Source organism: Stigmatopora nigra, chromosome 9 (genome assembly GCF_051989575.1).
Source record: "Stigmatopora nigra isolate UIUO_SnigA chromosome 9, RoL_Snig_1.1, whole genome shotgun sequence".
NCBI classification, from domain to species: domain Eukaryota; kingdom Metazoa; phylum Chordata; class Actinopteri; order Syngnathiformes; family Syngnathidae; genus Stigmatopora; species Stigmatopora nigra.
This window is the reverse complement of record NC_135516.1, coordinates 4000199-4027670: the sequence shown is the minus strand read 5'-3', so window position 1 is coordinate 4027670 and position 27472 is coordinate 4000199. Positions and strand designations below refer to the sequence as shown.

Sequence of the window (27472 nt, the reverse complement as noted above, 5' to 3'; positions counted from 1 at the left end):
GAACTAGATAGGCCACCTGCAGCAGTAATTTTCCACAAAATTATCAAAAAATAGATTCTAAATTTACTTTTTAGTTTTTTGCGGTTATTGAGAGACATCTGTGGCTCACAGCATCCTTGGTGTTTTCCGAATATAAAATTGCCTTCCCTTGTGGGGTTCGCATTTATCCACCCTATCTGTCTGGGCTTTCTCCAGATCTTCCAGTATCTGTCAACCAATCTCAAAAACATGCCCAGTAGAAAACCGAATACCCTTAAGTATCCATGGTTATGTGTGTGAATGTGTATTTTCGTGCCCTGTGATTGGCTGCCATGCATTTCAGTGCTGCCTCCTGTCAATAGTCAGCTAGGAAAGGCTTTAGCACTGCTACAATCCTGGTACAGTAGTGGTTTCTTCACCAATTATATTCAGAATTCAAATACATGCACAGTAAAAATGAAAAATTGAATTTTTCGATTGTTCATCTCAGAGTCTGGTTTCGGTGGTATGACTCACACATTCAAGTGTTCTCCAGATCTAAACTCTTTACAATACTGCTATGCAGAGAAAGCCATCCAGACTTAATATATTCCAACCAGCATATTTCATGTATTTGATCTCAAAGCATTTTATATCTGAACCAGTGCAGTGAATAATAGGAGCTGATGATTTACTGGCTATAGCTGTCCCTTTAATGATTCACATTATCCATAAAATGTCACATTCAACTGACTCAACAGATTTTTGGGCTGAGAAAGCTAACACACATATTTAAAGCACCTTAAAAGATACTGTAACTGTCAAGATGTGTTGCTTTATTGCAATCAAATTTGAATCTGGGCTTCAGTATCCTGCCCTCTCTAGTTTTTCTTGTAATTATGGCTCACTTGCACACACTATGAGGTCCAATTTAAAAGTTAATATTTGGGATGACATTGACTTTGAGCTTTTCACAATGTAAATGAATACAAGAGGAGAATCTAAGTGTGCTTTTGGGTGTTGGGTGTATAATGAACGCCAAAATGAGAGTCTTCTTGCAGAAATTATAAATATTTAGATTGTGAGCTGTCCACTGGCGACCAGCCAAGTCAAGCTGTTTACCTTGTGAAATGTCAGCCATTGCCGCTCAACTTTTTTTTGCACAAGTTCCTTTCTAATGAGAGGTTATCGCTAAAATGGGTTTCTCAAGTTGTTGTCATTGCTCTTTTATTCTACCATCATTGTTTCTCTGAGCTCTTCCACACATTGCACCCACATTGTCTGTTGGTTAACGCTAAAGTTTTAGTATCATTAGTATGCCCCTGCGGCAATTTGTACACAGTCCGCTGATACGACACATTTCAAGCATAAAACTGGTTTATGTCTTATATTCACAATGGATTATCATATGCAGCCTATCATATGAAGCCTAACAGCTGATTGAAGCTTTAGTTACAAAATTGCATTTATTAAATTTAGCACACTTTGGACCATTAGTGGTGTTGGGTCTGTTCTAAATAAGCACCATAATCCAATATTCAAGTTCATCACATTGTAATTGATGGCACCAAAAATTAAATGTATTGAAGGGAGTTAGATGTACCACATTGGTGTGTCAACCAATCATAATTGCCATCCTTCACCCGCTCTGTGTGCATGTCTTCCACCTCCTCCACCACTGCCTGATACCTAAATGCTGAGAGAAAGTCAAGTATAGTCGCTTTATTAATCATCACTATTCTGACAGTTAATGAAAACGCTTTTCTTGCCAGACAGCCAACATATACCTCTCTCTTTTTTTTTTCTCTACCTCGCTAGGTGCGACCCCGAATTCCTTGTGTGGAATCAAAATCAAGCCGAGCAAAGAATGACAAAGTAATCCTACTGTTTATTTCTATATATCTATATACACATTCTGTTCATCTATCTTACCTTTGTCTCATTCACTGCATCTGTTCATCTTCGCTTTATGATACACACACAGGTGTTATGGCACATTAACATCTGTATTATCACGCATCTATATTTCACATAGTAATAGTATATCAAACAGGAATTCCCTTGAATGGGTCATGCTGACAGTTAAGGAACAGATGCCATCTTCGTAAAGTTTTCGGCAATAACAATACATCACATTGCGATCATTTGTTTTGCAACCCAAAATTACGCAGAATTTAGATTGGATCTTTTTATAATATTAAATAGTTCAATTTCCATGAATCATTTAATATTTTTTAGTCAAATGTGGAGACACTTGAATGAACAAGTCTGCTAAATATACTACATTCTCTTATTTGGCTGTCCAGTCCATTGATTCATGTGTCTTTCATCTCTTACTTCACCCAAACATTTTTTCATTTTTTCGTGTTGTGATCATTTCTAAACATATTTTGTGGTTGACATTTCTAGTCAGAATTATATTTATTGAAAACACTCAGGGAATTTGTCTCCACTATGTAGTTTGAATAAGGTCCAGTCAAAACATTTGAGCTAATGCCCTGCTTATGCTCATTCAAATACATCAGTATATCTTTTTTTTTTATTGACATCTCCCTGTATAAAAGGTTAAGTTGGTTGGATTCTAACAAATATGAAATTGTTTTTGGACAATACAGTGTGTTCACAAAACCAAATGTGCACTTTGGGAGGTGGGGAAAAAACAAAATACCAGAGTTGGACCTTTTGAACTCAGAACTGAAATATGGGTGTGCTAACACCATCCTGCATACATTATAAACTTTAAAACTAAAAGCAAAACAACGTAATTTACATGATTATAGATTGACCAGTGCAGATAATCTGTTTTTTTCTACTGCCATCCAGTTTTAAGCAAAGGACAAATATGCTTTTTAATAACCTGCCATCAGCTATATATATATATATATATATATATATATATATATATATATATATATATATATATATATATATATATATATATATATATATATATATATATATATATATATATATATATATATATATATATATATATATATATATATATATATATATATATATATATATATATATATATATATATATATATATATATATATATATATATATATATATATATATATATATATATATATATATATATATATATATATATATATATATATATATATATATATATATATATATATATATATATATATATATATATATATATATATATATATATATATATATATATATATATATATATATATATATATATATATATATATATATATATATATATATATATATATATATATATATATATATATATATATATATATATATATATATATAGATATAGATATAGATATAGATATAGATATAGATATAGATATAGATATAGATATAGATATAGATATAGATATAGATATAGATATAGATATAGATATAGATATAGATATAGATATAGATATAGATATAGATATAGATATAGATATAGATATAGATATAGATATAGATATAGATATATATATATATATATATATATATATATATATATATATATATATATATATATATATATATATATATATATATATATATATATATATATATATATATATATATATATATATAGAGATATATAGATATATAGATATATAGATATATATATAGATATATATATAGATATATATAGATATATATAGATATATATAGATATATATAGATATATATATAGATATATATAGATATAGATAGATATAGATAGATATAGATAGATATAGATAGATATAGATATAGATATATAGATATAGATATATAGATATATAGATATATAGATATATAGATATATAGATATATAGATATATAGATATATAGATATATAGATATATAGATATATAGATATATAGATATATAGATATATAGATATATAGATATATTCTTGTCAAATTTGCTGGGTGAGATGAGGGCTCCTCAAAAAATGTATTAATCAGGTTGGTGAATGCATTAGCTTTGTCTTTTCCTTGGCACGTTTTTTTTGGGCCAAGTGGTTGCTGCATCAGCCTCATAGTTCGTGGTTCGATTCCAGGTTGGTCCTTACTGCTTGTTTGGGCTTTTTCAGAGTACACCTGTTCCCTCCCACATCACAAAAATAGCCAGATTAGGATGGTTCAACACTCCAAATTGCCCCAAGCGGGACCCCCTGGCCATAGCTAACTGGGATAGGCTTCCGTACCCCCACGACCCTTGTCAGGATAAGCGGTTCAGAAAATGTGTGCAATTCTGTTCCTTTCCCATTTCTATTGGAATGAGTCATCCCTCTTTTCCTACCTCAGCTCAACCCAAAATGCGTCAGTGATATACGATATACACTAACACACACGCTCACACACACACACACACACACTCTCACACTTTTTACTCGAAAGAAACCCCTCTACCACTAAATGCCATATTGCAATGTGGTACGAACACACACAAATGTTCACTCATCCACCAGACACACACACACATACACAATCCTTTGCAGACAATTAGCTATCAAGGATAGTCCTCCTGGTTGCTAAGAAACAGAGTGAATTGACAGTCCATCAATCCTTTGTCCCAGTCTAGTGAATTAGCAAATGAAACACCAAGATAACACACAAAGAAACGCACATACACGTTTGCATGATTTATCTATTTTGCTGAAAGGAAAAAAAACATTATTTTTTTCAGTTATTCATCTCTCCTCCACTTGTAGTCTGTTTAAAACTTGGATTTGTTACGATTCAAGCAATCCGCAGGCCTGACAGCAGGAAACTGGGGCTGTGCTTGAACAAAAACAATCTTATTTATAGTGCAAAAGCTCATCAAAACAAAAAGATGAAAAGAAGCCAACACAAATCACTTGGCAATTTACTTGATGTCCTTTGAAGTGAAAATATTGGGGATGAGGTCATTAATCTGCCATCAAAATTTTAAGTTCTCTGCAACCATGTGAACAGATTTATTCTGCTTCATTTCTTAAAAGAAGAAACACTGTGTCAGAGTAATGTGTTAATGCATAACTGCTTCATCTTAAAGTATTGAATAGGTGTGGTGGAAGATTTTAAAGTAAAATCTGTCATTTATTTTGTTTAGTGGAGACTGCAACTGCTATATATTTAAACATGAATAAAATGTGTCTTTATTTATTTACTTTCCTTTTGTGCATTTGCCAGAATGCACTGTAAAATTGATGGAACTGTGTTCATATATTTTCCAGCATGTTTCATTACCTAACATTTGGCACTAGATAATGTACAGAAGCTAACATTTCTCGCAGTAAACTTACTGTTGCTTGATGTTCACAGATGGCTCCATTTTATTTGCTTATCCTGCTGTGCTATTTGTCACACAATGTTTTGGGCTGGGAGCAAATCCCCTTGTGTTCTTGCTCTCTGCAACACTAATTCACAGCAAGACAGACAGAGATGCTGAGCACAAAGTAAAACAGCTTCAGGCTCATCTTCATAGTGAATGAATGAACCATGATAGTACTGTGTGTCTGGGATAGATATTACATTCACTCTCAATTTTTAGACTTTGAGTATATTTCGTGGGTGTGTGTAATTTGGTCCAGAACAACAACATTATTCACAGTATGCTGTATATTTAAGTATTGCAATCCATGTATGTTCTATATGTGTCTGCCTAAAAAGATAATCGCCTTAGGAATTAGGCTTTGAATTTGATCCTCTGTGACAGGCCACTTTTCACTGAGGCGCTTACTATTCCCAGCAATGTTTTTGTCATTTTGTTGTACGTGTTCTTTGTGTTTTATTTACCCACCACGTCATCACCCTCGCCTAGTCTCATAACATGTACATAGTGTTTTTACTTGATTTTCTTTTTCTGATATAAGTGTAAACATACTGTATGTGACTTTGTAGGAAGTGTTTACCTGAATGCCAACAGTGTACGTAGGTCAACCCAAACAACAATCTGAGGGAAACATTTCTGTGGGTTGAAGCGTAATGGAGTGAGACTTCTTTTTGGCACAACCCAATATTCTCAGTGTCAGAGCCCTTGCCAAAAAGAAAATATTTTGTGTGTCAATTCAAAAGGAGCACAGAGCTTTAATTAAAAGAGTGGCAGGGGAACAAACATCATGTTTGCTGTCATCTGTCTATTTGTAACGAAACAGGATGCCTGTACATAATGTTTTTTAGGGACTACATATTTCTCATGGCATTTTCAAAAAAGAATGAATGATTTTCATGGGGTTTTATGGCACTTTCAAGTTGGAATTTGGTGACAAGGCTTTGCTGTTTATTTTTATAAACATAGCTCAATTGGAGGCAATTGTCTTCCTGCTAACTCCAGTTTTTGGGAGAAAAAAAATGATGTGTTCTGATTGGTCGTCAGTAGAGTGGGCAATTCAGATGGAAGCTTGTTAGCAATGTGTGCAGTGACCTTGACACATCACGGAGACAAGTCTTCAATACTTATCAGCTTTACACTGCAAATTAGCAGTTATTTGTGCACACGGACACACAGATGTGCATTTCAGGAGAAGGCAAGATTTCATCAGCACTTTGAACCTGGTTCCACAATGCTGAAATATTCTTTTTCGTTCCTGCATTCACTCACTTGACAGCAACAAACCCAGACAGCGCATCAAAACTGGTGTTCTTGCAGTCATCCGAGGTGAATGATAGGGAAGAAAACCATTCCAGTCAATCCAGGACTAGCTAGGCAGGGAGGAAAACTTTTCCCAGGCCACTAGCCGAAAAAGTCCCTTTTGGGCAGTAGTGCTGGGATTGATCTTATGGGGAAATAAAGATGTGCACATTTAATAAAGGATAAGGGAGAACAAAAGAGGTAGATTTGAGGTCGCACAGTGGTCAATTTTAGAATCTGGCTAAATTGCCCCTAGTAATGCGTGTGAATGTGAATGGTTGTCCTGTCTCATCATGCCCTGTGATAGGTTGGCCACCGATTCAGGAGCCCACTGCATTTGGCCCAAAGTTAGCTGGGATTGGCTCCAGCACCCCCTGAAACCCTTGAATGAAAGAAATAGCCAAGGTCTATTGAAAATGGTAGTCATTCACTATCAATGTTAATCAATGAGATATTTTTAGCTGCAAGGCCTCCCACTCCCAGTTGAACAGTTCATTCGGCTCAATTGTGTCCTTTTTAAGCAACATAATATTGAATCTTAAACATCAAATGAGCGGAGTAAGGACGGATAAAAGGACAAATAAGTGGGTGGACAGCTGGATGGGAGATTAAATGAGAGCTGGAGTTATGGAGAAATATTATATTGCCATATATATTTTTCGTAAGGACATTTTCAAATTTTTAGATTGACTTTTATACTACCAAAATAGTATGTATTTCTTTGAATAGTGGGGTTTAAATACATATTTGAACAATAAACAAGTAGTTAAGGGACAAAATTTACCCTCATAACCTACAATGTTGTTCTGGTTGTTAAACACATGGTAGATAATGAGAAATGTATCTATTGTTAGGATTTCAATTCAAAAGTGACAAAAGCATTTTATGATAATTAGAGTCACATAAGTTCATTTGGAACGTCTACTGATATCGATTAGTGCAATGGGTCAATTAGCAATTGACTTTGTGAGGATGACAGTACTGCGTTAGTGCAAAGAGACCACTACCATTTCAGCATCCTCTAGTATGGACATTCACATTGATTTACATATTTTACATTCCTTTCTGTGGCTTCCTTATTTGGTAATCTCATATGATGTCAATTGAAGACATTGTTTTTATTAAATGATAGTATTTATTTAGGGATAGACCAATCATTCATCCTCATGTTTTGGTGCCGAAATGTAAAGTGCACAAACAAACACAATACGCATCTGCCTGATTACTCAGCATGAGCATTTGAAGACTTATTGGACAATTAACCCACAAGGTGACCTCCACGAGGCTAAGTCTTCTCTGATTATATTTACTAAAGGCCATGCCTCTCTAGTGTTTACGTTATGGTAATGGTAATGTGGTGACTGTCTATTTGTTTATCTCATTGAGATGCGCATTTAGTGGGGAGAAATGTCAAATTAAAAGGGGACACAGTACCACAAAAGAGAAGGACAGGATATTTTCCTTGTGAATTGGTGGTAAGAAAAAGAAATAATCCCGTTTCAGTCAATCCGGGAACAACATTCTTTTATCAATTTTTATTTGTGATACATTTTGCCAAAGAAAGAAGCTTGTCAATATCTGACAATATCTGCTTCCTATTTTTAACTCCACTTTCTGATCTTGTGTTCATTTTTTTCTCACATGCCGTATCATATTCAAATGAGTTGTTTCTCTTTTATCAGACAAGCTTTCAGATATGTCATATGATGCAACTCTGCCTGTGAGTGCAATGCATTACATACATTTTTAGAAGGCTGAGTGTGCATCAAACGGAAGAAAATGACATGTTAATGTGGAATTTTCTGGTTGGAAGACAGAATTAGAAAACCATTTGGCATCCTCAGACATCTCGAACCCTGATGCAAACATTCAGTAGAGAAAATAGAAACATAGACAGACAGATTGAAAACTAAATATTCATTAACAAAACCACACCATGATTTCAATATTCATTGTGTTCGGTCTAGCATATGAACAAAACATTTGGGGTACATTTTTAATTGGGAACAGTTTGATGACTGCAATTTTCTGACATACAACCTTAGCGCGTCGGCCTCACAGCTCTTGGGTCGTGGGTTCAAATCCAGGTCACTTCCATCTGTGTGGTGTTTTTATGTTTTGCAAACACAGCATAGATCTGGCCCCACTCCTCATAAATTGAGTATGTGTAGACAGGGTCCAGTCCTTTATTTCCTGGGGGTGCACGTCACGGATAAGCTCTCCTGGTCTACAAACACCATGGCAAGGTCCAGAAATGACTCCATTGCCTCACTGTACTCAGGAGGAACAACTTGGATACTAAGCTTCTGGTAACCCTCTATAGAGTCACTGTGGAGAGCATCCTGGAAAATGCATTTGAACTGTGTTTGAGTTAGATTTATTGGATAAAGGGACTATACAAATTAATGAAAAATATACATGTAAATATGTAAGATTATAGCCACAGGATAATTCCCTATGTGAAATTAATTGCCCACCCCTGCTTTAATATTAAACCTCTTTTTAAAGAACATTCTTAGACCATAAAATTTAGAGAGCGAGCGTATCCGGCGACAAATTGTCCGCTCGACGAAATGTCCGGCGGCGAATCTGCCGACGAATTTAGGGTGTCCCCTGCCAGCAACCCCCGCGACCCTAATGAGGATAAAGCAGTTCAGAGAGTGAGATGAGATGTATACAATAGGCTCCAAAATAACATTATGACCATTCAATCGGTACCAAAACTACCTATATTCTGTGTGGAATGGATTGAGAATTCCCATTTAAATCGAAACAAATCTCAAAAATGAAACAAATGTCCACGCTTGTACTGCAATGTTTTCTCTTTGTCTCCCCGCAGAGAGTTTGGTTGGAGAGATCCAGAGCTGCCCGAGGTCATCCAAATGTTGCAACATCAATTCCCGTCAGTCCAGTCGAATGCTGCTGCTTACCTCCAACATCTCTGCTTTGGAGACAACAAGATCAAGTGTGAGGTAATGACTCAAAAGGACAAAACCTTGGCATTTCTGCCACCAGCCAAACAGTCTCCTTGTTCCACTTGACTTTTTACAGCAATGTAGTTAACCACTCACATGTAGCCCTCCAAATACCAACCAAACGGCACGCTTCCTTTATTTTGTACTGTATTTGGACAAGTTGGAATCGTGCCCGCATGACAGCTGCAATTGCTTAATGACAGAGTGCAAGCAATATTTAGGATTTAGGCAAGATGCCATCTCACAGGCTTTACACATTATGAGCCCTTTGTCCCTTTGGGTTGCCAGGTATGTCGAAATGGTGTGTCCCTATGATATCAAAATGTCAAACTATATAAAGTGGAATCAAATCTGATTTGTCAGCATTTCCACTTTTGTGGCACAAAAAAATCCCTGATAATTTGAGGTTTAATGTACTGTAATCCTCTAAACTAGTCTAAAATACACTAGACCTGAAGTTTAACAGCATATGTCAAGAAAAGAAAAGCATTCAACATAATGTCAATACAAACGCTGGCAATATAAATGCATTCAATGCATTTAATGAAAGTAGGATTTGCCAAACTCATTTCGAATAATCCTAGAAATCTGATCATCTGTTTCATCATTTAATATGTTTGTATACCCTCGGAGTCCAGAACAGGAAATTGCAGATTTTAATCTTTCATCAAACAGAATTATGTCACTTAGCTGCAAAGGGGTGTTCTATTTATTGGGATATTTAGTGCTGAATTAAATAATACATATTTCACCATATGTGCCATGGCTTCAAATGAAAATTTATAGCTTTCAGGTCCATAGAGAGGAAGCTGAGATTTGAACTGCCTTAGCAAGCCTATATATTCTACCCCATATTACATGCTATTAACACAACTCTAAATGTAGCACTGCTTTTGACCCTGTGTCCTTAAGACCTTAAAATAATACTCTCTATATTATCAATTCAAATCTACAATTCATTCACTACACATGCATTGGCTTCCACTAATTTTGGTTGCAGAATCCAAAAGTGATCTCTTACAGAGTTACAAAAAAATAAAGCACCTGAAGAATCTCCAATTGTCACGAGAAGCTCAAATGCATTCAAATGTAGTGGAAAAAAAGTTTGTTATATTGTAGGTCATATTGACACTTCTCTTGTGGCTGACCAAAAGTCATCTTTTTATTCATTCACAAGTTCCAAAATTGATTTGCTGAACAGACCGCACATTTGAACATTTTTTTAATAAAAAAAAATGGTTGATTATACAAGTAGAGATGTTCTCCCTTCCTCATTTGGCCAGCTTTACCCTGGCACCTCCGAGTATTACAACATTCTGGCACGGTGTTTAAAAGAAGCAAAATATGCCTTTGCAATTTTAATGACTCCCATTACACTTGCTAAATCATCTTTTTTTCCATATACTTAGAAAGGAGAAAATGAAACTACTACATTTGCAAATTTCCCCTTTTGCCAAACATGTTCCAGAGCATATTAGGTCTTTAGATGAGTAGATTGTTTTTTCTTTTTTTCTTTCTCATTTTTTTCTTGGTGTAAGTAAAATCTTTAGTAAATCAGGGCCCATGTGGGATGTCGTTGTGGAATTCCCCAGTAAAAGCTGAATGAAACGTCCGAAAAGAGGAAAGGTAGCTCTCTCCCTATTGCAAGGGTCTCAGACTCGGGTTGGTTCGCTGGCTGCTTTAACGTCAACTTGATTTCACGTGGGCCGGACCATTTTAGATATAATATTTCAAATTTTTTTCATAAATGGATTAAAAGAACTGGATTAAAAGCCCTGAATATTCAGTTTTTTATAGATCTAAACCAATGTTTATTTTAGCTTTTTTTTAGATATATTTTTAGATTTAAAAAAATGATTTTTGAACTAAAAACACGGACCAAATAGAATAAAAAAATACAATTATTGATTTAAAAGGGGGTAAATCAAGAAATGTAATATACATCTACACTTTTCATTTTAACTTTCATTATACGCAGCTGTGTATGATGACAATAAAGGCTTTTTGTTTTTTATTTTTTTTAGATTATTAATTGGCCACAACATTGTGTAAGTTAATTTCTGCTAAATTAATTCAGATTTATTCACTCCATATTGTCATATAAAATATAAAGATATAAAAATATAAAGTCAAGCCCTGGCAAGGTAAATTCTAAAAAAAAATGCACATTGTTACTGCACACCAATAAAAACAATTATCTTTAACAAGCTGTGTTAAATCTAATGCAAATTGCAGCACTCTCTTTTTAAGTGATGTAATTTTGTTTTAACTAATTACACAGTTTAAAATGTCAAGGATTTTTTTCATTACAAATATTTTGAAACTGTTTCATAACTCTGATTTTAGCTGCTTATGAATTGTGTCTTTTATTTTCGCTGAGGAAATATATAGTAACGTACATATGGAATAGAAGAGAACAGGCAAGGATGTTTACAAAAACAACACATGAACTGCTTTTTTTAGCACCCACAATTAATTGGAAGTTGTTGACTTTTAATTATATTTGTTTTTCTTCCTCCTAAGATTCAAAATACTGATAATTTTTTTTCAAAACTGTTCACCTCAGATCAGGCGACAGGGTGGTATTCAGCTTCTGGTGGACTTGCTGGACCACCGTATGACCGATGTGCACCGCAGTGCCTGTGGAGCTTTGCGCAACCTGGTGTACGGAAAGGCCAATGATGACAACAAGATTGCACTGAAAAACTGTGGCGGAATACCAGCGCTAGTCCGACTTCTCCGGAAGACCACCGATGTAGAAATTCGAGAACTCCTCACAGGTACACCACATACTTTTTCAAATAAATCTTTGGCCCGTCCTTAATATCTTAAACCTGCTCTAAAGTTCCTCATCTAACATTAGTTATGCAATGTTTGTACAACATCAGAAAGAAAAGATAACACAAAACAATAGGATAAAGTGGTTCAGAAAATGAGAGATGAGAGAACACAAAAAAGCCAATAATAATAGAGATGAAAATATTGCCTAGTTTTGAAATTATACTTTAAAATGTCTTTTTGCACGGCAACACGCTCGTAAGGTAACATAAACAGATTTAAATTAACTTGGATTACGATGCAGACACACTCAAATATAAATTAAATCTAACTTTACACTAAACTTAATTCTAATTTTGTTTTAAATTTTGATACTTTTATTCTCATGGGTTGGCTCTATTGCCCCCACCCTGACCTTCAGATGCAACCTATCGAGGGTTGTTAGCTTTTGTATTCCCTTCAAAATATTCCGAAAATGATGGACACAAATGTCCTCAAAATAGGATAACGCACGACCACTGGCCAATGTGAAGTAGTATATACGCAATTCTCCCACTGACTAACAGGAAAAACACTGAAAAATGCAACGCCCCGCCCAGTGCTCGTAGAGACATTACACGAGGAGAGTTGCGACCAGAGAGACCTTACTTGAGAGAGTGACGACCAGAAAGACAATTCCTATGATGCCCTTATGAGCAGCCTCTCCCATCCACTGTCTGCTCGTATATCAAAATTGTTTCGTATCTCAAGATAAATGCTCAAAATGTTACCCGTATCTCAAATTTTTCGTGTTTCGGGCACTTGTATGTCAAGGTACCACTGTATATTTTTAAATATCAGAACAAAACAAAAATATCTACATCTAAAATGTAGATCATCTAAACCCGGATTACATGTCCCTCTAGCTACCGCATGTTTCCCTGCTTTTTATCAGTAATGTCTTTTTCTCTTTCTGGCATTTTGAATCAAGATCACAGCAGGTAGGCCAGCTCCTTAATCCACAAATACCATGCACACAGCCATGATGGAATAAAGCCCTTGGGTGGGCTGGGGGTGGTAAAAGGGGGAAAACCTCTTTGTTTTCTAATCTCTACTCCTCCTCTCCTGCTCTGTTTCACGTTCAGAAAACAAGGCATAGTTTTGGGAGGTATTAAGCCAGGTTATAAAAGCTGAACATTCATTTTCCCAGCTGATTAGATGCATAGACTCGTTGATGTCCTTGGGAACTCCCACACAATGATGTCGGAAAGAAGAGAATTTCTTCCAGTACTGCAGTTTGTAAATTGAGCTGATGACACAGCATTAAGCTCCCCTCGAGGCTCAGTAAATTTCTAAAGAATACTTGATAGAGTAAAGGGATTAAAACATATTAGTTGATGCAGTAACTAGAGCGAATTGGCTTTATAGAATTGTGCCTGTGTCATATAGTGTAAGGAAATTTAATAGTCAGCAAATCTGTGCTCCTAGTGAAGATGTGAGGTTGTTCCTTCAATCACAATACTAAATAATTGTACTCTGACAGTTTGACATCCATCAATTCATCAATATTTCATCAAGCTATCCTCAGTGAGTAACTACATTGGTATTCTGTCACTATCAAAGAAATGTCAAGATGAAATGTAAGTACATTAAGAGTGCCAAACAAATGAAAAATGGGTTAACCTTTAAAATAGAAACCCTGATTTCCTTTGAAGAAAAATTACACTTTTACAATTCTTTGTTACATTTTAAGAAAGACATGTTTCGACCTGACTCTACCATTAGTTTTCAAAGCAGGGATTGGATGAATAGGTTGACCTCAAGATTATCAACCACCTTTAGGATAACATTAAAAAAATAAAAATAAAATAAAAAATGATGTTGCACAATCAGGCGTTTTGTCATGACCAACAACATGGCCACTGCTTTTCTGGATGAATAATGCATTTTGTTGCCTGGATACCATATTTGAAGTAGATCAGGATGAGGGTGGAGTGCAGATGAAATGACGATGAAAAGACTTGCTCTCCAAAGTAGTACTGATTAGGGAAGAAAATTGGTCATCATCATATTTGATTTTGCGTGTTTTACTCATGTTCAAGTTTTATTTCTCCCTCGTTGATGAGTAGCTGCAGAGAAAATGCATATATCTGGATCAGTATTGCACTTTTTCAGTATTGCATTTTTTAAACCTCTCATATATACATATATATATCTATATGTATATATAGATATATATATATATATATATATATATATATATATATATATATATTTTTTTTTTTTTTTTTTTTTACAGGTGTTGCCATTTTGTGAACTCAATTATACCAAACACAGTTCATATGTACACACTAATAGACTCACAGACACGTGTTAATAGGTTTTAATGACAAAGGGCATTCAATTTAGCATATCACTTGCATTTGATTTGTTGAAATAGTCCCGTCATAGAAAAATCTTTGCCCCTATCTTGTTTCAATTCATTAAACAGTATTCTGTTGCGGACAGCAGATGAGTGGTTAGCGTGTCGGCCTCACAGTGGGGGACCTGGGTTCAAATCCAGGTCGGTCCACCTATGGGGAGTTTGCATGTTCTCCAGGTTTTCTCCAGGTAATCCAGTTTCTTCCCACATTCCAAAGACATGCATGGTAGGCCGATTGGACACTCTAAATTTCCACTAGGTGGGAGTGTGAGCGTGAATGGTTGTTTGTCTCCTTGTGCCCTCCAATTGGCCGGCCACCAATTCTGGGTGTCCCCCGCTTCTGGCCCAAAGTGAACTGGGATAAGCTCCAGCAGCCCTGCAACCCTAGTGAGGATAAAGCGGTTCATAAAATGAGATGAGATGAAAACTGCCCATTGTGTGGCTCCTTAGAACTCTCCATGGTGCTGAAACACAGGGATTAGACTTTTTTTCATTTAGAGTCCACATATTTTACATTTTCTGGCGCCCCGGTGTTTTCATTATTTTAAGACATTAGACATTTAAAATGCACTTAATCTTTAAGATATATTTTGTTCTAGATTGTATTTTTTTTAAATGATAGGGTGGTTGAACACTCTAAATTTCCCCTAGGTATGAGTGTGAGAGTGAACGGTCATCCATCTCCTTGTATCCTGCGATTGGCTGGCCACCGATTGAGGGTGTCTCCCACCAAGGTCAGCTGGGATAGGCTCCAGCACTCCCTGTGACCCTTGTGAGGATAAGCGGTTTATAAAATGATTGAAAAAAGATTCCCAGTGTCCCATCAAAATGACCCATTGTTGTGCCAAATGTCCATCATATAAAAAAGTGTGAAATCAAATTAAAATATCAAGCTGCGGGGAAAGAGATGCAATACAGTGATGAAAGAGAAAATATGAGATAAAGTAGTGAATGATAGCCCAAATGAGATTCTGTGGTTTGACTTCAGACACAAAAAAGCCACCTAACATGTTCATTTCCCCTCTCTCATTACAACAGCGCATTTGTAACCTCCTGCTGCCACTCATGATGTAAAACTGAGGCAATTAATCCCCTTCATCTGTGTGTGTATTTCTGAATGTGTTTTTCTGTGTGTGTTTGCAGAGTTGTGGGTGCACATGTGTTAGCTAAAAGATAAAGACCCACTTTGCCTTTCTCCACTAGCAGATGATGTCATACTGCACCCTCCAAAAGAGGCTGGCAAACAGATGCTGTAATGCATGATGTTATTTACTGTATGCCACTAAATATCTATTCAATGATCACTATTAGGATGCATACAGTATCCTGTTAACTTGATATTGTAAAGCCACAGCTGCAATATATATATAGCATCCAGCTTTTAATATTATTAGACTATCCAAGAAAATAATATAAATACTTGCTCTAATTGGAAACTGTCCTTGTAACTAGGAGCTAAATCATCATGTATGCTTCAGTTGTCACGCTTAGCTGTTTTGTCTTACACTTGTAGCAAAATAGATTTACTACACTTTCAATACATTGACATTGATAACAAGGTGCAATTATTCTCTGGTTTAGGTTTATTAAATCTGTTTGACTCAATAGTCCATACAAAAGCCTTGTTGATATTCATGCCCGCATATTTTATTCATGTTTTTACAATGCATGTCCCTCAGTAGTCTGGGGCTCAAGAATCAACAGCAACAACACTTACAATACTCTTTTTCTGGCCAGGAAAGCACTGACAGCTCTTCCATATTATCACTTTCCCCAGGATAATTGATGGAATGATTGGTCTGAAGCATCGCTTCTTCTTCCATAGACTTTAAACCAGTGGTTATTGACCTTCTTGGAGTTACCGAACAGTTTCAAATGTGCATTCAATGAATCCTACTTTAGTATAAAATAAAATATGATTTTTTTTTCTAATTCAAGATATTTAAACTCCTCGCAGCACTGATTGGCCAAGCAATGTCACATGATCATCTGAGTTGTATCAAGAAGGGCATCAGGCATTAAAGTTGTGCCAAATCTATCATAATGATCGACTGTTTCACTGTGTTGACCCTAGAGGGGGAAAATCAGTCAATGATTGTATCATCTTTAGAGCTCCGTCATAATTACTGCTCTACTGGGACTTTGCATTGATAGACACTTCACTGCATACTTACCCAGCTGTCATTGTTTGCTGTTTATCCTTACATTGCAAAATGACTATCTGCATTCATACGTCCTCACCCTCTTGCTACTGTGACAACGAAATTTCCCGAATACGGGATGAATAAAGTTATCCAATCCAATCCAGTAACACATTCATTTATACAAAGTTACTTACTTAATCATACTTTAGACAACTATGCATTGAGGACTGCTAGTTCTTAGAAATACTAAAAGAATACTTGTCTCTTTTATCTTTCTTCCTGTAGGTGTCTTATGGAACCTTTCGTCATGTGATGCTCTGAAGATGCCCATCATCCAGGATGCCCTGGCTGTCCTGACCAATGCTGTGATCATCCCTCACTCGGGCTGGGACACCTCTCCTCATACGCAAGAAGACCGCAAATTACATCTGCACTCTTCCCAGGTCCTCCGCAATGCCACCGGCTGCCTCCGGTCAGTTACTTAATAGTGCAGTACAGTAATCCCTCGAATATCAACAATTACGGCTTTACTATATCGCGGCTTCACTACATTGCGTTTTTTTCTGGGGACTTTTTTTGTAAATACATAAAAATGTGAAAATCTACGCTGAAATTTGCAAGCGGAAACCACTTCCCAGTCCTCCGCTTGCTATTAAGACTCAGTACTGAAGTTAAAAAAAATAATAATACATTTTATTTCTTTATAGGGGGTGACCCTACTTTGCGATTTTTCGTGTAACGCGGCCATGTCTGGTCTACATTAGCCACGATAATCGAGGGATTACTTTACCTTTTTTCTTAATTTTGGATGTGTGTGTGCCAAAAGCATAAAAGGTACAGGAAAGCTTAACATGATATTTTTCTCCCAGTGTGACTAATAGCTCCTAGGTTTTTTTTAATTATATATGCTGGATATTCCACATATGTAAAATCCCTTTAAAACTAATGTGAGTAGCAATACTTTTGTTTCATCCACCTCATTCATTTAATTCATTACCTACCATGTTAGTTTTGTCCCTGAATTGGTGGCAAGCCAATTGCAGATCACAAGGAAACAAACAACCATTCACGCCCATACTCATACCTAGGGGCAATTTAGAGTGTCCAATCAGCCTACCATGCATGTCTTTCGAATTTGGGAGGAAACCGGAGTACCCTGAAAAAATCCACGTAGGCTCGGGGAGAACATGTAAACTCCACACAGTTGGACCGACCTGGATTTGAACCCAGGTCCCCCGTTGTGAGGCCGACGCGTTAACGACACATCCGCCGTTGTTATAGTTTTGGGTTTAGTCGTCTCTTCAGAGCTAAAGCACTTCTGCATACCCAAAGTTTATTCAAGTGTTAAAAAACTGACACCAAAATACACCTAATAGCTGGTAAGTTAGTGAGCGAGTGGGTTAGTTACTTATTATAAATGTCAATGCGAAACATGCTAGCTCACAGAATCTAAATGTAAATCACATTTTCTTTGAAGAATAATAAAAGAGAAAATAATGTTTAGACACAAAAACATGACACTGCTTGTAAGAAAGCCATTGTGTGACATACATGAGATTATTTACGTCATATAGAAGGCAAATAAACGCTTCTGCACTCGAAAGATTGTTTTTAACTGTGCAATATGTGTCAATCTATTCTCAGTGTGGCACTCAAAGCCCACTTTAATTTGTGAAGGCATTAAATCTTCTTTCTCCAATACACCCTCATGTTACAGTGAGTAGTCAAAGGAGAATAAGTAACGGGGGGACTATATGAAATAATCAGATTCGATTGACTGAAAGAGTAGTGACATTTAAAAAAAAAGTCTGACAACAGCTTTTTTGCGTACTTCCTGGAAAGATTAACTTTTAATTTAGTTTTTCTCCACTATTGCACAACGTAAAATTGACATTCTGTTCATTCACTCATGCATTTCCCATTCTGTTTATCCTCCCAATGGTTGTAGGGGTGCTAGAGCCTATTCCAGGTAACTTGCAGGGCACAAGGAGCCAAACAACCATTCACTCTCAAGTGTTCAACCAATTTAATATGCATATTTTGGGAACGCAAAAGGGAATCAGAACACTTTCAGTAATCCCACCCAGCCACAGGTTAACATGCAAACTCATAACATTCTGTTATTTTTCAAATTTAATATTTTTCTCAAATATTTAAAGATTCTTTCCATTGGAATGCATTTGACCCTTCACACTTTAATATGACTACCTGTTTCAAAAAAAACAACATTAGATTATTCTAATCCAAACCCCTCCACCAAAAAAAAGGCAGTCAATTATGTAATCAATATACTGTAATCAAATCCATATCAATGCTCATGTTCAGGGCTGTTATTCAAAGGAACTGAACTGAACTTTTTGGCTGAAAAAAATGTAATTAGGAGACAAAGTTTGCACAAATTGAAATATAAATGTTACAATTCAAATTAGTCATAACATTGATGGATTAAAACTAGAGTAGAAGCTATTATGACATTTTCATTGTTAAGCCAAATTAATTAGTAATTGCTGTGGAGCAGAACCAGTAATTTTACCGAATATTGCGGCAGATGCAGGAAATGTATTTGGCTGTTTTTATTAGTCTCACTTAAATTGTAGTTGGTAGGGAATAGTCATCCCATTGTCGATAAATATTGTTTATCGAAGCCCATTTGGTTGAATTTTAGGCTTTCTACTGTATTTGGTCTGAATGAGTCTAGCTATTTGGTGAGTTGTAAATTTGATCGCAGCCTTCCATTGAAGAAAGCTTGGTTACATAGAAGGGATTATGTACCATTATCCACCAAGTTGTTGTTTCTCATTACAGTCACAGCTAAATAAATTTACTCCAATTCAAAGCAAGCAGTGTGTGTGTGCGTGTGTGTGTGTGTGGTTAGATTTAGATTCTGTTTTGTCTGCAAAACATGACAGACTTAGCTGCTATCAAGATGACTCAGTGTTTGGCTTTAGAGTGTTGGTGTTTGTTTACTCATTTGGGCACAGCACGTACAATTAGAGCATAACTGACACATATTGTTGTTTTGGATCGGAACTCCAACGTCATTGCTTCGCAAGAACATTTTTTAAAATACAATTACCCCTTATTACTTATTAAAATAATAATAAATGCAATACACATCATATATTTAGATTTACAGTGTGCATAAAGGATGTGTATTATACAGAGTGACTGTTTTAAACTTTTTAACTTCAGTAAAAAAAAGTGATGGAAAAACTGTTCATCGTAAATGAAACCTCTAAAAAAATTCCTTTAAGAAACAATTATGGAATTTTCTTTTGCAAAAAAATATATCCCTTAGGCGGTTAGAAATCTCAACAGCAGATTTTAAAAATACATTCATACAGGGGTCTGGATGAATGTATTTTTAAAATCTGCTGTTGAGATTTCTCATCATTTCAGCTGAAATAATGTGAATTTTATACTGAATTCACCCTAACAAGTGTTTTCTTGTTCACGGTCACTATGTTGCAGTGCTATCACTTGCTCATGTCTGCCAATACATTCATTCATTTTCTGAACCACTTGTTCTCTCTCACAAAAGACATGGGAGTGCTGGAATTTACCATAGCAGACTTCTGGCCTGAGGTGGGGGACACAATGAATCAGTGGCCAGCCAATTGTAGGGCACTACAAGGAGGCAGACAACCAATTACACTCATAGTTTTTGGAATTTGGGAGGAAACCGGAGTGCCTGGAGCAAACCCACTCAAGCCCGAGGTGAAACATGCAAACTCCCTACAGTGAAGACCCACCGTAATCAAACCCTCGACCCCAGAACTGTGAAGCTGACACGCCAACCACTTCACCGCCGTTCCGAGTTTAATAAGACACGAGACCTTTAAATCATCAGTGGTATTTTTGCTATGGTTTAAATAAGAAAAATGGTTGAGTCTTCCATTTAAAATCTGACCTTTTATATTGCCTTTTAGCAGAAAATTGTGTAAAAGATATATTCACAGATGAAGCAGGTTGGAATATGAGATGCAAAGTGTCAGGTGTGATATGCCAAAGGAAGAGAGAAAAATGAAGGTGGCAAAAAAATGATGATCTTAAAGTTGGCTATCATTAGACATGAGCTAGTGAGAAGCATATCAAAGATATTCAATATTTACATGATAAAGAAGGCCGGCTAAGATAGCTATTTGGACACATCCATTGGAGAAAGGGATTTGAGTGAAGTGCAAAAAGATGATGAGAATGGTATTTCCAGGCAAGAGAGAACAAGAAGATATAGATATTGTGAGGGAAGACCTGAAAGTGATTGGAATTTAAGAGGAGAATGCAGAAGATAGGCTTGGATGGAATACAATGACGTGCTGTGACAAATTCTAATGAGACAAGGCAAAAGGAAAAGAAGAGGAAAGTGTGTCTGCATTGTGTGTTATGCTGTAGTGTAAAGCAAGGCTTATTATGGATCAGCTGCCTAAACTCAAACTCCAATTCATCTTTCCTTGTTAGGGAATTCCGGGAGTCCGATTAAAGTTAGAATATTTCATGACATGCTTGATATAAGCGTAGCCAGCTGCTCCCACTCGCCTTTCCTCTTTTAGGCCCTTCACTTTCCCAATTTGCTTTCCTTCCAATCTCATCAGAGCTCACCATACTGCCAAACTTTTCATCATCTTGTTGACAATTCTTCCACACCCAAACTGCATTTTATGATGGACACATTGTCACAATCCATAAATGCATTATAACAATATAGCAATGTACAGTACAGTGGTATTTCGACATACGAGTGCCCCGACATACGGGCAATTGGAGATACAAGTAAAATTTTGGGCAAATATTTATCTTGAGATACGAGACAAATTTTGATATACGAGCATAGAACGGACGCGAAAGGCTGCTCTTAAGAACATCATGGGTACTGTTTTTCTGGTCAAAACTCCCTCGTTTAATTATCTCTACGAGCACTGGGCGGAGTTTTGCATTTTTTTCAGAGATTTTTTCCCGTTAGTCAGTGCGGAGGGCAGAGCAGATTGCTAATACGAGAGGGGGTATATACTAGTACTTCTCATTGGCAAGTGGTCGTGCGTTATCCTATTGTGAGGACATCTGTGGGAATCATTTTCAGAATATTTGAAGGGAATACAAAATCAAACAACACTCGATAGGTTGCATCAGGGTGGAGATAGGAGCAAATAGAGCCAACCCGGGAGAAGAAAGGTATCAAAATTTAAAACAAAATTACAATTAAGTTTAGGGTAAAGTTAGATTAAACGTATTTTGAGTGTATCTACACCGTAATCCAAGTTCATTTAAATTTGTTTATGTTATGTTACGAGCGCGTTGCCGTGCAAAAAGTCTCCCCGTCCACTTCGCTCTCTCTCCCTGTCCCTCTCTCTCCTTCGTGAAATCCGCCTAATTTTAGTATACTATTAAACTACTAGTTAATTGTTACTTTGATAATAGATGGAGAATTAGAAAAAATACAGATGTTTTTCCAATCCAATATCCTGTTTTTGGTGTTTTTTTACAGGGTTGGAACATATTAATCTGTTTTTAGTTAATTTCTAAGGGAAACGTTCATTTGAGTTACAAGTAAATCAACATACGAGCTCAGTCTCAGAATGCATTAAGCCCGTATCTCGAAGTACCACTGCAAATGGAAAATATAGAATATATGTAGAAAAAAAACTGTCCCATGCCTGTTCATTGCAGATGATCAATACGTATTGACTTATTATTGAGAAAATATTTTCATTATATTCCTTTTCACATTAGATTCTATATATGAGATCTGTTAACATTGCATCGTATGTGTGTGCCTGTATTTGTGTGTCAGCAATGTTAGCTCTGCAGGTGAGGAAGCCCGCAGGAGGATGAGGGAGTGTGAGGGTCTGACGGATGCTTTGCTGTATGTCATCCAGACTGCACTGGGGAGCAGCGAGATTGACAGCAAGGTATCACACTACACTCACACACACACTACACTCACACACACACTACACTCACACACACACACTACACTCACACACACACACACACACACACAACAAGCTAACATACATAAAGGCCTTAAAAAATATGCACTGCAAACACAGTTAAGTTTGCTTTTAATAGAACAAGCGCATCACACACAAAGCAACACCTGTAAATATAGATTAAAGCATGGGTTGTAGTTTACATAAAACATAATAAATCATTATTTGGAAGTTTGAGGGATGCTTCCATTATCATTTGACCTTAAAATATATGATATAGCAGGGGTGTCCAAACTACAGGCAAATTCGCCAACTTCAGGTAACTGCCCAGTTTTTATTGGTCTGCAGTTAATGATAAAAATTTGGCCCGCAAAAGAAGCTTAAAGTCAGCCTACATTGCACTTCGCAGCTAGATGGAGCTAGTAACTCAAACAGCGCCTCTTCATTAGCTGTGGGATCAAAACCTGGCAACATGTGGTAGATTTTTTTTCTGTTGTGTTAATATAAGTATATATATTTTGAAATTTATTAATATCCTTAAATTTTTTTGACAATCTCCAATCCACTAATTAGATCGCTGCAGGCTCCCTTAGAACTTTGGATTGGGTGTCTATCGCTAAACATGGCAACCTACTGGTTAATACTTAATACTTAAATTTTAAACCCCAATTTTTATTTATTTTCCCGATTTTTTATATTTTTGTGACTCTGCAACTCTGCTGATTGTAAGGTCATTTAGGTTGGATCCCTCACATATCAAGTTTTGCAACGTTTTAATTAATTTGAACTGTTTTTGTATTTATTATTATTTTTTTAACTAAAGTACTGCACTTTCGTGTTTAGCTACCTATGACAATTGGTGATCACATAAATATTTCTCCCAAAATAGTATTCAAATATGTCTGCTTCTTCATCATAACACAATTTTTGACGAGTGTGACTTATATTTCGAAGTTACTTACAGTCTGAAATATATAATAATTCTAACTGGAATATACAAGGTGGGCATTTTTTTCAACTTAATAAATAACACAATTTACTTGTGGTATATTTCTGTGATGTTTACTTTTGTTTGATTATCTTAAGCATAAACATAGAGAAAGTATTACAAAAAAATGTGAATTTTGAGAGGATGAAAATCATGTTTCATCTTTATCCGGTGCATTTTTCTATGTTTAGTTTGTTTCCTCCTCAACATCTCTTTAGTGAATTTCTTACTTTGTGTCACATTTTTCTGCCATTAGTGATTTTTCTCTTCTTTTTTTCATCCATTTCAGACTGTAGAGAACTGTGTGTGCATTTTGAGGAACCTTTCATACCGTCTGGCTGCCGAGACATCTCACAACCAACAAGGAGGATCTGAGGAGCTTGATGGTCTGTTATGTGACACTGGTGGCAAGGATGCTGAGAGTTCAGGATGCTGGGGAAAGAAGAAGAAGAAAAAGAAGGGGCATGACCAGGTCAGAAATAATATTCTTTATTACTGTATAACCTGGTCAGTGAATGATCTTCCTGATTAAAAAAAGAAAAAGTCATATTTATGCCATAATAACTTTCCAGCAACACTGCCAAAAATAATGTTGGATTTACTGATTTGTGAACCCAGTGTTACAATTTACCTAAAATAGTATCTATGACTTTACAAATATCAACTTTAATGATGCTCTGGTTATTTGAAAAAAATAATAAATGTTAATAAATGAGATCAAAATTATTGATGATTTTTTTTCTTCAGCTAAATATTCTATTTATTGTATTCAGCATATGTGAAAGTGATTCTTTTCTCTGTTCCATGGCGAATTGTTGACAAATATTATACACAAGTTTTTTATATTAATGTATTTTCTCATATGTGGGCCTAAAAACTAATTTGCTGTAGATTTGAACTATTTTATTGATGATCTAACAGCTTGTGCTTATTATAAAAAATACATTTCATATTCTGGTTGAGTGGAAGATATAATTTACATTTGGAAAAGATAGTGGATTAAGAACACATGCTATCCGGAGTGTGAATCACCAATTAGCCTTAATTTTGTCTTTGATTGCCATTGAGGACATGAACAAATTTATTCTTTTTTTTAATGGGAAAAATAAGAAGGAGCTTTTACCTGTAATTCGTCTGGTAAAGCATCAACTTCTTTGCTAAGTAGAGACTGAATTGATCTTGCATCTAGAAGGATCACATTTAAAGGGAGCATTTTGATCTATCATAAAAATAAAAAAATAATTTCTATTTATGTTGCCACTCTAGCACAGACCCGAGAGGGGTATATAGAGATCTTATTGGAGGGTCCTATCCTCTTCAGTGTGAATAATTACTAAAAATGATAGGGAACAATCGAAAGTAGCTTACATTTAGCAAACATGAACCACGTGGGATACATTTAAGGCAATTGGTATCTATAGAATTTCTAGACCATTTCACCAGTTTAAAGTCAAAGGACAGTGTTTATTCTAGCCAATAAAGACCACATGATCAAATTACGTATTTATTCGAGTATAATGTGCACCTATATTTTGTGCCTAAAAATGGGTGTATATATTTTTTTTCCTCTTTTTCTCAGCTCACACCAAGTATTGCACGGGTACTGGTAACTGGTAAATGCTGAGCACATATCACCATGACAAAACATGTAGTCACAACATATGGTACGGAAACCTGGTTAAACAAACTACCAGTATGAACGCAATTCTCAAATGGAATTTAGAATTTTAAATCCTTGAAGTCTAATTCATCATCATAATATTTTAAAAAAAATTCAAAGTCTGATTCATCATCATCAGACTGGCAGACAAAGATAGGTTGTACGTCTGCCATTACAACAGTTTCCGAGGGGACTGTTTCACAGGTGGGGGGCAGTGTTTAACCGGGATTGAGAGATGGAGAGAGAGAGAGTAAGAGAGACCTGACTCTACGTATTATGCTTTATTTTTCAGTGGGATGGCGTGGGCCCATTTCCTGACTTGGCAGAGCCCCCAAAAGGCATCCAGATGTTATGGCATCCCAGTATTGTGAAGCCCTACCTCACCCTGCTGTCTGAATGCTCCAACCCAGACACCCTTGAGGGAGCAGCTGGTGCTCTGCAAAACCTTGCTGCCGGAAGCTGGAAGGTGAAGCATTAATAGTTGTATTTAAATCCACTGAGAACCACAAAGATCAGTTAGAGAGTGCACTGGTGCACGGGGAAGAATACCACTTCATAAAGTCCATACTTTGGCAAAAATGTTCTTTAGAAGCTAGAGTCAAATTCATGCTTTTATGCAATTCCTGATTTATCATTTTCAAATTTTTTTCTAGTGTGGTCTTTCCCCCTGTCTTTGCTTCTTAAGATTTTTTAGGGATATTCCTCATGTCCCCAATCATGTCACTCGCCTGATTCAATTTTGTTTGTTCACTTCTGTAATGTAGTGGCCATCGAGCATATTTCATAATTCAAATTCAAAATTAGTAATTTTTTCCTCATGTTTTATATTTATTTGACTGTATGTAAAGAAAAAAAATACATTAGTCATGAATAGTATATTTTCTATGAAAAAAAAGAAATCACATTTAAAAACAGCCGATAAAAAGAGTCTGTCACAGGATTTGTATATGACAGCTTATCTTGCATTATACCAAATACATCTATCTATGTGTGCTCCTTTGACCCACTTTTTCTTTATATATCCTTATGCAGTGGTCAGTCTATATCCGAGCTGCAGTGCGTAAAGAGAAGGGCCTTCCTATCCTTGTGGAGTTATTGAGGATAGACAATGACAGAGTGGTCTGTGCAATTGCCACTGCCTTGAGGAATATGGCCTTAGACATTAGAAACAAGGAGCTCATTGGTAAGTAACTCTCTTGAAAGATGTCAAAAGCATATTTTCAGGGACAACTCCTTAAGAAGGTTTCATTTCTGCTAAAAGTTTAACTGTGACTGTTCTGTTTTTTGGGAAGGAGGAATTGTTGAGAAAGTTTAAAAGGAACTAAATTATTAAGTACATTTACCATATAATCGCTATGCTTTAACTCTCAGTCCAAATAGACATGAAGTTGAATCATGTGCAGTATGCTCCTCTTTCATTATTGAATGGAACATTGTAAATATATATAAACCTAACACATATAACATAGTCTACCCTCCATAACGACAGGAAGTTTGCTTGGATTATAGTTCTCTGTTTGGTGACACTCCAATGTCGAAGCTTTCCATGACTTATCCTGCTAATGAAAGAAATGCAACCTATTGTGGGTAGGAGAGGAATACACACTGGAATGATTGTCACAGGGCACTTATAGGCAAATAGATGTTAACACTCAGATTCACACCTACACAGTCACATGCAAAGTTATCACAGACATGCCAGCCATGTGGGCACCATGACACTGAAAACCCCTCCATATTAACCAATTGCCATGTTTTTTTTCTTTGTTTTATGCTAAAGGGACTAAGTAAACTCATTACGGGGGCATCAACATCAGATTGTACAGTACAGTATTTTACAGTATATAGATTCCGGTGTTAGGTTTCTAAATTAAAGATTTCTATCAGATAAGAGTAATAAACCAACAATGACTTTAAGTTTAGTCACTATTCACTCCGAGTTCTGATTATTCTGATGCTTTATCCCACTGTGATTACAGGTAAATATGCTATGAGGGACCTGGTACATCGATTGCCTGGTGGTAGTAACAACAACAACAGCACGAGTAGC

At 36.0% G+C, this 27472-nt stretch overlaps 1 protein-coding gene across 12 annotated transcripts in view; it reads left to right on the top strand.

Moving 5' to 3' along the window:
* ctnnd2b (catenin (cadherin-associated protein), delta 2b) overlaps positions 1-27472 on the top strand; it is a 117610-nt gene that overhangs the window by 81725 nt on the left and 8413 nt on the right. For 9 of the 12 annotated variants that reach the window (XM_077723596.1, XM_077723601.1, XM_077723597.1 and 6 more), the window contains 9 exons: positions 1777-1833; positions 9389-9521; positions 12091-12304; positions 17133-17319; positions 22636-22753; positions 24052-24234; positions 25715-25888; positions 26455-26605; positions 27402-27472. The exon at positions 27402-27472 is cut by the window's right edge and continues 182 nt beyond it. In XM_077723596.1, coding sequence (XP_077579722.1) covers positions 1777-1833; positions 9389-9521; positions 12091-12304; positions 17133-17319; positions 22636-22753; positions 24052-24234; positions 25715-25888; positions 26455-26605; positions 27402-27472 — 1288 coding nt within the window. The remainder of the gene's footprint in view (positions 1-1776; positions 1834-9388; positions 9522-12090; positions 12305-17132; positions 17320-22635; positions 22754-24051; positions 24235-25714; positions 25889-26454; positions 26606-27401) is intronic. The other 3 variants (XM_077723606.1, XM_077723602.1, XM_077723600.1) reach the window with 1 other exon arrangement.